The sequence below is a fragment of the Trichoplusia ni genome, chromosome 2 (assembly GCF_003590095.1).
Source record: "Trichoplusia ni isolate ovarian cell line Hi5 chromosome 2, tn1, whole genome shotgun sequence".
NCBI classification, from domain to species: domain Eukaryota; kingdom Metazoa; phylum Arthropoda; class Insecta; order Lepidoptera; family Noctuidae; genus Trichoplusia; species Trichoplusia ni.
In genome coordinates, this window is record NC_039479.1 from 6,140,076 (window position 1) to 6,155,376 (window position 15,301).

General features: G+C 36.7%; 1 protein-coding gene across 1 annotated transcript in view; it reads left to right on the forward strand.

Moving 5' to 3' along the window:
• Positions 1–14,469: 14,469 nt before the first annotated feature.
• The window catches only part of LOC113505005 (sodium channel protein 60E-like), a 104,005-nt gene continuing 103,173 nt past the window's right edge, over positions 14,470–15,301 (forward strand). The window contains exon 1 of the mRNA XM_026887526.1: positions 14,470–14,654. Coding sequence (XP_026743327.1) covers positions 14,535–14,654 — 120 coding nt within the window. The 5' untranslated portion in view covers positions 14,470–14,534. The remainder of the gene's footprint in view (positions 14,655–15,301) is intronic.

The following is a 15,301-nucleotide window of genomic DNA, read 5'->3' on the forward strand; positions in this document are numbered from 1 at the left end:
GTCAGAATTTAAGGCAGAATTGTATTTTGCCTTTTATTTGCCCCTGATAGTGAGAACAGAGCTAAAAAATATATTTTTGTGTCCAAATTACATCAGGTCTGAAAATACCAGAATAAAATATGCCTCTGATAATTTATTCATGAATTAATTACATTAACGGATTCCCTCAATGGATATATAAACAGATACATTTTAATTCCCTATATTTCTTCCCGTGTTTTCGAGTAATAATTTATTAAAACGCAATTAAGGCGTCGCCGCGTCGGCAGGCTGCCAGCAAAAGGTTCGGCCGCGGCAAAGGGCAAAATTTATCTTAGAAGTCTTAATCAGGCCACGGCTTAGCTTACTCCTTTCGATTTTTGGTTAATTGTTAGCAATTATCGTTGCGGTAACCCTTTAGACCTGGAAGATATATTTTGAGAGTTCTTAACTGGATTTTTGTATCGATAGAGCCTTTTATCGAGATTATATCGAGTGGTTTTTGGTGAGGCCTTTCGAGATTAGATTTTGTTGTTACTTGGTCCGCGTTCACCCTTATTACTGGAAGTAGCTAATGTCAACAACAACTGTTTTAGTAGTTTGTATACTTAAAAAAATATTATCAAGACTCCATTTCGATGCTCAACGATGGCGGCGACAGAAAAATATCTAATGATTTATTTTTAATGAGCTCTTAGCTACGAGCTCTATTTCCAGTTGTATATTTGCCTTTACTGTAATATCTGTGGAAAATAAACCAGCCAATCAATGTTAGGGGTATGTATTTATCTGATTTATACCAGTGCGTGACTACAACCATTCCTCAAAAGTGATTTTATTGCCACTTGTATTTATATAAAATTCGACTTTAAACACTTGTGGATAAAGTTTATTTTGTAACGTATAGAAGCGTTAAATGTTGTCATGTTTATGCTGTATAGCCCCAAAATTAGGAATGGCCAAACTAATCAAAAGGCCATTATTAATTCGTTGTAGCGAAGTCTTATTTTTTTATACAATTGTTGAGTTATCAAAACGTGTCCTTTGATTGTGACAGTTTTGAAAAGTTTTTAATAGGTACGCATTAGAACGACCTCTTTTCGAAAGTTATGACTTATAAAAGTTTTTTAATTATCGGATTCCGGCGAGTTTCGATTGCTTTGCATGTAAGACGTCAGTACTTTTTTTAATCAATACGTTTGTTTGCAGTTCACTACGACAATTAACGTTAAACGTTTCCAATTATATTTCGATGAAAGTCAATGTAACAGAAATGCTAACTATAACAACTTATATTAAAAATTCGGTCAAATACGCGACTCGCGACTGTAAGGATTCGAGTAATCATTTTTCACTCATCAATTTTTTTGTGACAATAGAAAAACGGTATCTGTGTAAATTTCAACTATAGGTATATAACTATAACTATATACTAGTATAACTATAACTTTAATTATTACTATATACTAGCTATGATTCATGAGATATAACCTAGGGACAGATGTATGGACAGACTGAAAGACAGCAACTTCTTACTTATACTGTTCCGTTTCTTCTTTTTGCCTAAAACTCTAAAAAGGTTTAATACAAAGAGAGATGAGGTTTCATTTTCACACAATAAATAATTTTACGAACGAAAATGTTGCTACTTAAAAATTCAACATAACGAATAGGAAGTTTATTATAACCTTGAATTAACCTTGTTTTGACCTTGCGTCCATAATATTAAGCCATGTTTACTGTTTGGTCAAAGCACAGTTACTGCCAAATTCTTGTACTTACATATGTATGAGAGTTTTTAGTTGAAAGGTTTTTGACGATGTACTAGCTAGATAAAGAATATATACAGAGTTTTTTTATTTATTTTAATAATAGATACTTTTTCTAGCATTTCAGAGCGATAGTTCCCGATGGATACCAAAGTATGGTTCTTAAAATAATCGTTATCGTTTTTTTTAAATACCTGACTGTAACAGTGTTGCTTAGCTCTACGCTTAATTTTTACCTAATAATTATTTTTATAAATATACCATGAGTGAACATTTGAACTGTCTAGCTATTAACGTTCATGAAATATATCCTATTGACCATCGGACAGATATGGATGCCTTCGGTTTTTACCAATTTTGTACAGAAATCTAAAATGTGATAATAACCATACTTTTACGAATGTGTGGGTAGAAAGTTGATAAAATAGTTTTGGTACTGGCGGGGTGCCAGAGCGTTGCTTATTTGTCAGTACCACAGTTACTCGACTCACACGATTTCAATATATGGAGTAGGAAATAATTTAGTGTCGAGCACAGACAAATATTTGCATAACATTTATTGTAGCTTTTATATGTATTCGAATACATGCCATTAACTTGTCAAATCGAATAAATGAGCTGTTTTTTAATCGATAGATAAATGTTTGTTATCGATTATTGTTAGATACTTGCGATTCCTTATTGAAGATTTCAATTGTGGGGGTTGAAGTGGCTAAGAATACGTAACCAAATGTCTGCAACTTTACCCGATTATATTGAGTACTGAGACGGGGGAGGCATCGATAGAGTATAAGGATAGGGGTATTGATGGATAGGAGGTATTGCCACTGACACTCAAAATCGTAGATTTTCTCTTGTCCAAAATTGCGCATCATGCCACCCACCGCAGAAGGTATCCAGCGTTTGCGAGTATTCAATACAAAATTTCAGTGGCAATAGCGTTCTTGAGACTGTCCTATATTTGTACAGGAGATACAGATAATTAATCATTGTTCTAACCTTTCCCAACTATGTTCGGTCGGCTTCCAATTTAAATGGATGCAGCTAACAGTGCTTTATTTAAACCAGTAACTACTGTCAAATATGTGGGAATATCAGCCGGGACCAAAAATTTAACCTACCTTGAGAAACACGTAGGTATTCGTTATGGGAAAGATGATCACCCATCTACGGACTAAACGTGTCACTATCTTAACCTGTGATCGATCAGCCTGTGCAGTTATAACTGAGCTAAATATTGGTATTGAAACCTCTATAGCTACCGACCTTCCAAGTAACATAATTGTAGTTAAATAAATGTGATAGCACACAACCCTGTGTCTAGTGACGTCACTGTTCTGATAGTCTTCTTCATTCCTCCCTTTAAGATTGTCAAAACATCAGTGTTCGTCTCAAACACGTAGGTGGGTTAAAATACCCGTAGTATTATATTATTGATTAAAGTCCGTCTGTCTCGCGTATAATTAGTTCTATGTATGCTTTGCTATGACCTTGACCTATGACAGTAACTTTACAGACGGTTAATGCCTTTTATACATAGTTTAGCGTTTACGTAACCTTTCGTAAGGAAGCGAAAGTGAAAGCGAATAGGATTGTTTTATATGTAACCTATTTTGTCTCTGATAGGATGAAAGTTGAGTAATTGCTAATGACTCGACTCTTTACTGCTCGGTCGTGGAAAAAATAAAAGAAAAAAATATGGAATAATTTAGTCCTATTTAAATCATTTTTTGTTCACACAAAAAGTTTCCCTTTGTTTCGTTCAATACTTATATGATAAAAAGCCAGATACATCAAATTCGAAAAGGTCATATTTACCACACACCAATGTTTTTACACGTCGTTTTACGCCAATAGAACTCTAAAAATCAGAAACGGCGTTGAAATTACGGAGTGCATTTGTCGTGCGCGAGTAAACCGGGTTCCGTACGAGTGCACCTCAAACAACACTTGGCAGAGACGGGATTCCATTATGACGTCACTTGTCGGTTGTTCATCGTCTCATATGGTTTTTGAGACAACTGTTATTGTATAATAAGTAATGTCTGGAAATTGTTTTGGTTAATGTCCTTTTGGCTACTTTAATTGATGTGATTTCAACCAAAAAGTATTGACAGAAGAAGAAAAGAGAGCAAATTTAGTTACACCTACGGTATATTCCATACATTAGATGTTGCTTCTGATACAAATTTGGTCCATTTTCTGTTATTAATACCACTTTCAACTAGTATGAAACCTTTTGTCGAAATGCACTCTGCATTTAATAACACCCACTGTCCAATAAAATTAAAAACAAAAGACTAACTGAACTATTCAATTCACTGAATATAAATTCATAATTCACTTCATAATAATTAATTAGAAATTTAGTATAATTTATCGTCCATTTTATACCAAAATTCAGTTCTGCACCTAAGTATTTCTGCGACCTCTAGGCGACCTAAGAATTGCACCCGACGCTGCCATTTGGCACCACCTCGCTTGCCAGTTAATTGCCATTATAAAAATGAATAGTTTGTGGCCAGTTTTAATACTTTTGAGTAAAAGTGCTACGATAAAATTGGAGTTTGTGAAATTCGAAAGAGGTGATGCTTCATTAGTTGAATATAGAAAGCTGTTGGGAAAACAATCAGGCTCTCTATTGTTTTAAACAACTCTTTCACTGAGGCATTTGAGCCTTGTATTGCGGGGTTCATCCGTTTGGATTTGTATAAAAATTCTGCCGAATTCAGAATGCCTCTCTAAGAAGACAACGGAAAAGATATTGAAATTGGCCGCAAGAGGTTGCATTACTTACAGGATGGTAATATTATTTTTCGTCATCAATCGGCAGACGCTCGTATCAATAAGCGAAGCTTCTATATCAAAGGCCTTTTGCACTAAATGGTAGGTTTGAAGTGTCAAGAGTTTGATCCCCACACAGTACAAGAATTTATGTGATCGACAATTGCTTGTGTTGAGCATTGTGTATATGACTTAAATGTTTTTAGGTCACTGAGATGTTGCGAAAGTTACTATCGTATATTTGAAATGAGATATGGTTGAAAATGTGAATATGTATGGAAAATAATGGTAATACACACATTCACATTTTCCTTTTGATTGACTGGTAGTAAAAGCCTCAAGCAATAAGTCAGCCGTTTTTCTTTTTTCATATATTATATCAAAAGAATAAATATATAAATTTTGTTTGCTCTTTTTTGTTTTGTTTTCAAAAAAAAGCGTTTCCCACAGTAAGGAATTTAATCCTTGTGTCGCGAGGGGATTTAAAAACATACAAATCACATGCACAAAGGCAGCCAGACCTCGGAACAAGCATTCTTGGATCACACACATGCTTGTCCTACGCGGGGATCGAACCCGCGACACGTCGCGCACGGTGGGTTTGGTTTCGTGACCTCAACCTGGTGGCTATACGCGCAGTCCGCAATCAGTCCGCAATAAAATACAGTGGAACACGTCCTCAACTACAGCTCGTTCTATTTGCAATTACTTGTGGTTGGTATTTGCTATAGGTTTCCTATTTGCAGTGAATTCAATCAACTTCAATTATAAGATAAAAAGCTTTCTTTCCGCAGTTTCAGGAATCAACGAAAATGTTGTTAGGTTTCTGTGTTTCGCGGAATTTTAAATTAATGATTTTTATTTGTTGGTTTGTGGTTTAGGCTGTTTTATTTGTCGCAAGGAAAACTCTGTGTAGGACCAGGTTCCGATTAGAATAGTATAGTAACTAGCAATAGATATAAATTAGGAATTTTCTAACTCGGACCAACAGTTGTAGAGTGCAAGCAACTCTCCAAGGTTAGTAACATATTTAGCTCCTCCTATTCATCATGAGGTGATATCCTATAGTCTACTATATACAGGCTTAACACGGCATTAATTTTTCAAATTGGACCGGTAATACTTGTCATTATAAAACAAACACACAAGAACTACAGGTTAAACTTAAGAATACTTTTACAATTACAAAAACAAAGATAATCCTCAACCAATACTCATACACTGAGCTCGTGTAATATAAGCTTTTGAAGCAGTATGACGACCACAGTAAAAGCGAGACGGCGCTACATATTGCGCGTAGAGGTGTCTCGTTTACACACGAAAGGTTTTTCCTGAAAAGCTCGTAGTATAGACTGGAGTGTAATGCCCAACGGGTCGCGTGTGTCAGGCTATTGTTTCACAAAATTAATTTGTTTTAGGTAGCGCGAATTCTGTGCAATTCCAGTTGTATTCATTTAATATTTATTACGGTGCAGGATTTAAAAATATTAATTCTTTCGCATTGTCCAGCATGAGTTATTTACAATTTATTATACCTGGAACACTAACATTCTTTGGAATATAATAATCATATTTAAGGTATATATAAAAATAAAATAAATACCTAGTTGTTTTGTGCTGTTGGTGAGTTTGTTGCGAAGATTCTTCACTCGCAGCAGAAGCTTTTAGGAAGCGGTTAAGAGTGGGCGAAACTTGGTGTTGTCCAATGTAATTTGACCTTCAAAAAGTGCTACTCACCAGCCTAATTTGAATAAATGACTTTTGATCATATTTTGTATAACCAAATCCAGTTTATTAAAGATCTTCGCCTCATCTCATCATCATTTTCGGTCGATATATAAGTGATATATTATTGGTTACTTAATATCCATATAAAACATTTTCTTATACATTGTATATATTCTGATCCCGTAAAACTCAGCCGGGAAGATGGCGGCGTTTCAGTACTTCCTTGTTTTATTACTTATGTCGCATAAAACAGCGCGAACCCAGAAATATATGGATATCGTAATTTTGTCTTTTCGTAAAATATTTTTTGTGTTACGTTATGATTAGTATTCTGAATGATGTATATTTTATATTAGTAAGATCATTTCCGAGATGATGTGTTCCTGCCATTACGAGAACACAAAATTAAAACCGAAGTTAAGTAACTATTTGTACAGTCTTAGTTAAATAGGTGACATTCTTTTTCGAATAGATTTTTGCCTTTTTATATGGATCCCTCAATGTCACGAGTCACAAAGGTTTGTTATTTCTTAATAATAATCTCTAAGATACAGTTTATTGTAATACTTTTAGTTACTAGTACTATTTTATTTACTTTCTGGCATATAGTGTAATAGATATGTGATTATAAGTTGACGAACGACGTTGACGAAGTTTAATTCCTTTTCTATTTAGCAAGAACATAGCAAAATTACAAAAAAAAATCCTCAAATCCCCCGTACTAAGCTACACCAGAACAATTATCCAACCCCGTACCACGTATCCTGCAATTGAGGTCATCTCACATCACATAATCCCGTGCATGTCTCACGGAGGCCGGCCCCTTGACATCAGCCACTAGGGCTCTCCACTCGAGAGTCAACACTTGGTAGAATACCCACGATATCTCTGTTTCAACCCAGCTTGGAGTTAGTGTAACGGTTTTGATAGCTGTCATCAGCAATGCACGTAAATGTTATAGAAAGCGTTTTGTTATTAGACTTTTTTTTGAAAGTAGGTATTTAAATGATTATTAGTCAGGGTTTTTTTTGTACGAGATGCAGAAAGTCGACATACATAATTGCATGTCAATCAATTTGTAATTTAAAATTGTATTTATGTTTTGCATGAATATTAAAAAAGAGAACATAATATTGGAAACTGAAATAGACAACTGAAAAAAGTCGTGTTGCGTGTTTCTTTAACAATGGTTTACTCATGCGTATTTATCTGGACTGTCTTACTAGATTTGGACCCAAGCGAAGTCTTAAACGTAATAAATAATTATTAATTCCATTTTTTGTTAAAATGTTAATATGACTGGATCTGCACCTGTTCAATAAAGCATTAAAACATAAAGGAACTAAATGCGTCTTAACTAAACAAAACGAAGATCAAGTGAACGTTAATTATTAATTAAGAAGTAAGACAGTCTGCAGTAAAATATGTAGATTTTATTCAGAGTCAAGAGACTCGGATTAAAATCGTATTAAGTTAAGCCCATTTAAATCTATGATCACTTGGATTAACGAAAGTTGCGTTGACATCAATTGAAATTAATTTAAACGGTGTTGTAGTTGTAATGTTTCAAACGTGGTTTGAAATGAATACAAAAGAGACTTGTAATCTATTAAAATATGACTTCAATGTAAACTTTTTTGTCCTAAAGTAATTTTATTATTTTAAGGATTCGTTTTTCAAAGTTGAAGCGCATTCATATTCAACAATATTTTAAATCGTTCTACAGTAGAGCGGTAACATATAGTTTTTAATTTTGGAACACTCGGATACACGCAGTACTGGAGTAATGAAACCGCATTCAGCCAGGAACACTGACATTTGAAATAATACGTACTTGGAACAAAAAAAATCGCCACCGACCGCGGTGATTTTTCTGATTTATTAAAGTTATAATTTTTTTTTAATTAATCATTTATTTTTCTTCGCTTTGTCCTTCGGCTGTGGAAATATATGACTTTTCGATTAATAAGGCAGTACATTTTTTTACGCGTTTAAAAATTACGGTATATTTGCTGTATTTTTAGTAAAGGTACATATGTAAACATTCAATATACAAGTCTGCCAATAAATTCCTGAACCAGGAAATACAAGTGTAATTACGTGTAAGTAATTTTACTAAAGAATTTGTTCAAAAAGCTTTTATGCGTAACAATCCAGTATTTCTCTGAACACTCACAGAAACATCGCAAGTAATAAATCAAAATAAAATTCGCAATATGAATACACACGACCCTTTAGGCCCGAATGAATATCATTTTCCTTTTACAAATCCACCAAGAAATCACTGGCATTTTCCCTTAGCTCACGAATCAATGATGCCCAAGGGATGATCATTAATCAAAACCTCGCCATTGCGAACTAAATAGCCAGATTCTTACATAAATAGGTAATACTAAACAAGCAGATAGCTTATGATAAATGGCCTAAGACCTTACCGCAAGACAAACGGCGAATATACTTCGGGCGCTTTCGGGCGCCTTCGGGTCCCTTCGTGCAACATCGTGTTTGCCAATGAGCACTGATTATTTTCGCGCCAGATGAAACGATAAAATTTCCAGCGATTTCCCCCGAGATGGTTTGATTCAACTGTTTCAAGCAGTGACTTGGTGTTGCCAGTTTATTTATTTACCTTTTTTTGTTTATTGCCAACCATTTATTTCGAAATGTTTTTATAGAGTAATCTGCAACCTGTTCTTTTAACAGTTTGTCACGTTAAATGTCATGTTTTTAATGCATCAAAAAGTTTATGCTCCATGTAAATTAATAAGTAATTACAATAATAGTATTTACATTCACAAAATTCTAACAAACATAGTCACAACAATAACACAGCTTCTGTTATTGTTGTGATTCTAATAACACAGCAAACAACAATGACCAAATTTCTAAGACATGCTATCACCTAATAAAGCCTTGTAATAAACAAAAAAGTAGTAAAAACTCATTTATAAGTTGTCCTTCTTTGTATAGAATGAAGTTTGTATTAAGAACTAGCTCATAACATTTTAATTGTGTTAATTATTCATGTTTAATCCTGGGGCCTACCACTGTATTTCAAATTATGATTGTTGCGTTCGTGGGACAGAGACGTAGGTATACGCTGTGTAGCGCTGTCTTGCTTCCACAGCTGCAACTGTGTTGCTTTCAGAGGCCGTAGTAGGTCTGTGTTCTCTTTGTTATATGCGGCTTCTGGTTCAAGTTATCTAAACCGCAGTTTACCGCAGACTATCGGCTTTTGAGCTCAAGACTGTGGCTTATTTGTGGTTTATCGAACGTTAATATCAAAGTTTTTGCTCCTTGTTATTAAAATTCTGCTCAAGTTTGTTTTTATGGGTAGATCTTTATCACCCTATTATATTATGATAAAGTGTAGCGAATATTAAGTTGATACTTAATGTTTGAAACTGAGCGTAGAGAAACTGTTTTCCTCAACTGCTAATATAACGTTCCCCTCTATATTGAAAGAAAATAATCCTCTTATATACCTTCTATACCAGATGACAATTGCATTATGGTGAGAAGGGAGAAAGGGGCTAAATCAACTATATTTAGCGAGGTTTTCATCATCATCATCATCATCCACAGCCTTTATCCTCCCACTGCTGGGCATAGGTCTCCCCTTTTTCGTGCCAATTTCTACGGTCCTGTGACATAGCGAGGTTTTACGAAGGCTTTATTGCACCAGGATTAATATTATTGTCTACCCAAATAAAGACCAGATTAGCTTTGCTCTCACATTACTAAATGTGGTTGGACAACGGGCTATGATTAGATTGGACTTGGATATAACCATGGATTTTGATGAATACAAAGAATCAGTCTTGTAAGCGTTCTTTGAGATATAAAGTGCTTTAAAGTGAAGCTGATAAAAAGTCTTCGTCTTATTTTAAAAAGTGCTCGTTGAGGAAAATAAGAAATGGTCTGATTGGTTAAATTGTTGAAGATGTCATCGATCATTATTACTCAGTTACTTAGTTAGTTAATACCGACTTAGTAAGGTCACCACGCCAAACACTGTGATTCAAAAATGCTTTTTCTCAGTTAGGGTATCTGGGTGCAAGTGACTTGAATGTTTATGACACCCAATACATTTCGTTTTAAACGTCCAAAGCGAATTCATAACCCGTTTAAAAATCCAGCTAACTTCAAGTATTTCAGTTACAAATAACTGTACGTATCATTATTTCATACGCTACACGTAGCTATGGCAAAGGTCGGCTATTTTCGGAGAAGCCGATATGAGGGTACCTGAGTGTCGGGGTACTATCTCTAAATTGATCGGTACATGTAGACAGTAGCTGTCGGTGGCGATAACACGTTACCCGCTATGATGTTTGACTTTCGGGGATTTTTCTATGTGTTTAGTCGATAGGGCCTTAATATAGATTCCGAGAGTGAGGGTTAAAAGGTTATTGCATATAAGATTTTTTAATATACAGATTTTCGTGTGTATGCTTAAGATGTTCGTAAACTTTCTGAAATAAATTCCATATATGAGAAAATGGTGTGAAATATTCTACACAAAATTTAGGGATATATTATCTTGCTCGTTTGTTCAGATTTATTTCGGTTCCTTTGAGTTCCATCAAATCACAATTACACTAATTACACATTTTTTTGCTAAGTAAACGTGACCGAGAATAGTAATTGTACAATAGAGATAATTTGAGCAAAGTACCGTTTTTTTAGCTAACTTAATTTTAATCTCGATAATGTGTTTTTAATTTGCACTTCCGTACACAACGAGTATTAAGTGACACCTGCACATGATCTTTGAATCATTCGATATTTAAACCGGTAACTTATGCAGGATCGACCACACTGAAGATCATATTGTGATCTATGATCTATGCCCCGTACCTTTAGAAATGAACGCTGCAATAACAACAAATTCAACCCTAAAATCTATTCCCAGCGACCGTTACCAGCCAACAACAACTAAACACATTCTAATTAAGCTAAAACCGGTTATAATACACGACGCAACAGGCCGTGAAAGCTTATCATCCCTTCCGGGTATGTCCGCTGACCGGGCATTATTACAAATTGATTACACAACAATGGCCCGGATAAAGATACTTTTAATTAGTTCCATCCTGGGGCGATGCGATTACAATGTCAATATTGCCCCTCTAGCCAAATAACATTCAACTAATCTGTATCGTCAATAGAAAACACTCAAATGTTTGGAAATGACATAAGTCATGTCAGTTTGGCTTGTCATCTCCATGGATTTAAGTATTTTTGACTGTAGAAATGTCACTTTGCAATATAAAAAGGCCCAGCCAGGCAATGTTATATTCCGCGGTCGGTGTATGTATGACGTAGCACGGCGGTTCAGGTTTAGTCAGTAAGAGTCTGACACTACCCATTTCCTCCCCGGAGGGAGTGGGTGTCCATGAGGATTCCCCTGCCTTAACAAAAAAAGGCAATGATATATTGCATTAGAATAGAGAACTTCAAAATTATGTTAATGACATGCCTATTGCCAAGTAGTGAGGGACGTGGACTTTGTCTTGTCACTATAATTGTTTGAAGCGATTTAATCTGATTTAGCGCTCGAAAATGTCACTTGCCTACAGTCCTGCTCAAAAACATTGTCGTAAACATTCGATTTTAAAATGCTGTTGAACGGAAGCCTAGAGCTGGCATTTTGCCTGGGAACGATTCAATAACATTATGTTGATCAGGCAATTTGCTTCCACGGCAATTTGGTAAGGCCAGCTTGTAGCGGTGATTGCTGAACTCATTTTGAGTCATTTTTGATCAAAAACTAGTTTCTCCGGCTTTATGTGTTTAATGGAGACAGTAAGATGCCCTGAAGAAAACCTTAATAATATCTAAATTAAATCTCGATTGATTTGATTTCTACATGCTGTTCCTTTCAATATAGTCGACAAATTACAATCGAGGGTTTCGTACAAATAAACTAAAAATCAGATCAGATTGTTACAAATAGATTTGAGCCTTGAGGGGGGAGGGGAGAATTCCAAAGTATATCATTATTTTCATGAGGAAGAGAAGTGCCTTAGTAATTACGTTTTTACCCTTTTGGTGCGGAACGCATAGGCTATCTTCGATCAATTTTAATCAACGAATCTGAAACATAAATAGCTACTACGAAAAAATTTGGGTATTAGTTGTTAAGGAGAGAAACAAAATGAATCAAAAAGCTCAAACCGAAAGTAATGAAAAAACAAAAGACAAAGCTCACCAAAGACGTGAAAACACTAGCCAACAGAAGCATAAAATCTTTCTAAATTAAAAACACCATTTTCATAAGCGAATGCATAGAGAAAAGACGAACTTTTCCCCCTGTAGGAATACTTCCGTACACAATGGCACAATGATGATTCGCGCTCTCAATAGCTACGCCTTTATATGTGGTGCTGTACAGATCTGTGCTAGATATTTCGTGAAATGAAGGTACTATGTGCCTGTACACGTATTGTTGTTCCGATGTGTGTCTTCAAGATATTTTGTAATGCTGTTTTTTTGTTTTCGTGGCCCGTAACTGAGTATGAGAACGACATCCAGGATAGAGGGAAGTGGAGAAGAAAAATTATTAATGCTGACCCCTTCACCATGTGGGATACATAGCTGATAGCTGGGAAGAGAGAGAGAGTAACTGACTATCAACCTTACTCCTTCATTCGGTTCACGATTCGAGATATAAAATCAAGATCGAGTCGATCCAGTAATTTCAGTGTTAGCGCAAGTTGGAACTACGCTCGATGTGTCCATGTGAGCGTAGTTCCAACTTGTGCCACTGGACGTATTAGCGCTAGTGTCAAGATCCCGAGTCCTGATCGCAATCTGATTGAAACAAAACTTAATTCTGTCAGGAGTGTGATTACAGTATAAACGATCGACAAGTCGTTAGCTTTTCATTCAGTTCAATTTTTTAAGATTTCTTTTGTGGCAATAGGCTTTTCGAGTACCGGCTAACACTAGGTAGTCAATATTACTTTTGCTAAGTTGAATTAAAGGTTATAACTTTTCATGGGAAGTGAGTATTGAAAAATTGAATTGACGATGATATAATAATTGACGATGATATGAGCGGATGTTTTAGTTAGTCTAGTTAACCCAATGGAATATGTAATTAAAATGTATTAAAAACGCTAAACAACTTGCTAGCTATATTTTGAGCGTAAAAGACACACTTTAAAATATAATTTCAGCAAAATAACAAGCACCACTTACTTAAGCAATTAGTACATAAAAGTGACTCAATTTCAAAATATCATTAACGCCATTGCAACAAAGGAACTTTGTAGTAAATTCATAGCAAAACAGCCAACCGTTGTTACAATATTCATCTGCTCTCCGAGGAGATAAAGTAACTCTTAAAAACACTTTCATAACTTCAATTCATCCAGTGTAGTTTCTCCGCCATTTTGCGCGAGAAAGTTGAAGTAACGCCCAATGAATCTCCATACGTCGGCGAGCTGAGCTGGTATTGTGTGAATTAATCACCACACTTATAAATAAATAGAATGAAACCATTTATTTTCCAAACGGTAAGACGAATGTGGACGCAACATGCAGTGATAAACAGTATGTACTGAAACGTTTTACTTCAGGTATTGACTGATATTCGTAAACACATATCTATTCATCAATTCTCAATCTCTATATCTAACAACAACAGTTGGTAACTCGTCTCAGTATTTCGTTTTAATGGTCTTCTTTAGTAATGTCGGGATGCTTTTAAATAATTTATTTTATGTGCCATGTGGAAAATAATGTTGTTAGTGAGTGAATGTTGTGATGAGGATGACGCGCTCAACTGGTTGTTTTTGTTTCAGGTGGCAGTAACATTAGAGAATGGCGTCATCGGTGCGCAAATAGTGTGTGTGTGTGCGTGTGGACGCGCGGGGCGATGTGGGCGCGCGCGTAGCCCCCGCGTCGCGCGGCATGGAGGAGGACGAGAGGCGGCTCTCGTTCCCGCCGCCGGCGCCGCTCAACTCGCCCGGCGAGGAGATCGACGGCTCGCGGCTGCTGAGCGAGATCGTGCGCACGCTCGAGGCCACCAACCCGGAGGCGGCCGCGCCGCTGGTGGCCTCGCAGTCGCGCGATGCGCTGCACGTGGAGGACAAGCCGCGGCGGGAGGAGCTGCGCATCCCGCTGGAGGGCGTCACGTTCGCCAGCGAGCCGGGCGGCGGCGCGGGCGAGCGCGACGGCCCGCGCGCCGCCGTCACGCCCTTCACGCGGGAGTCGGCGCGGCGCGCGGGCTCCCGTGGGGCGCAGCTGGTGCGCGAGTTCGGCTTCATGCCGCGCCGCCGCCTCAGCGTCGAGGATGGGGCGCGTCTGCCGCGCAAGTACGAGCCCTTCCCGCCCAAGCTGTACGGACGGCCGCTCGAGGAGATCGACAACTTTATTTACGATGAGGTAAGACGCCATCCATATTTATAACTTCCACAGCGTTCTGAACTTTCAGCACATTGTATGGCTGCGCCGCTCCACAGAGTATAATTTAAATATAAAAAAGAGCCTCTCTGCAGTTGTTCCATTTTGATGTCAATTCTCTTGACGCATAATAACTCAAAAGTTGCTCGTAATAAAAGTCTTTGTACGTTTTCTCTTTATGGAAATACGCTGAAAATAGTGCAGTTTTAAAGGCTGCAATTCCGTTTGGTTTTTTATCTGCAGAACTTTATTTATCCAGTATCGGGATAGAATTTCTTTGTTATAGAGAGAAGCTAATCTTACCTAACTTTTCTCAGTTATTTACAAACAACTTATAAGAAATAATATGGTTTCCATTTATCTCAGTTTACATTTTAACGCACTTAATCTGAACCATAATTACCGTCTCACACAGATACCACATTACTCCTGAGCCCCGAACATAATGCTCGCAATGTTCGTCAACCTCATCCTGTAACAGGATATAAATATACTGTTATTACCCCAAATTTACCGCCATTTATTCCCTCTTATGTATTTTAAGACAGCTATATAACCTGCACAGGGGATTACTAACAACTCGACGTGGCTCGGCGGCCATTTTCTTTAGAGCCATAACAATCTATCAA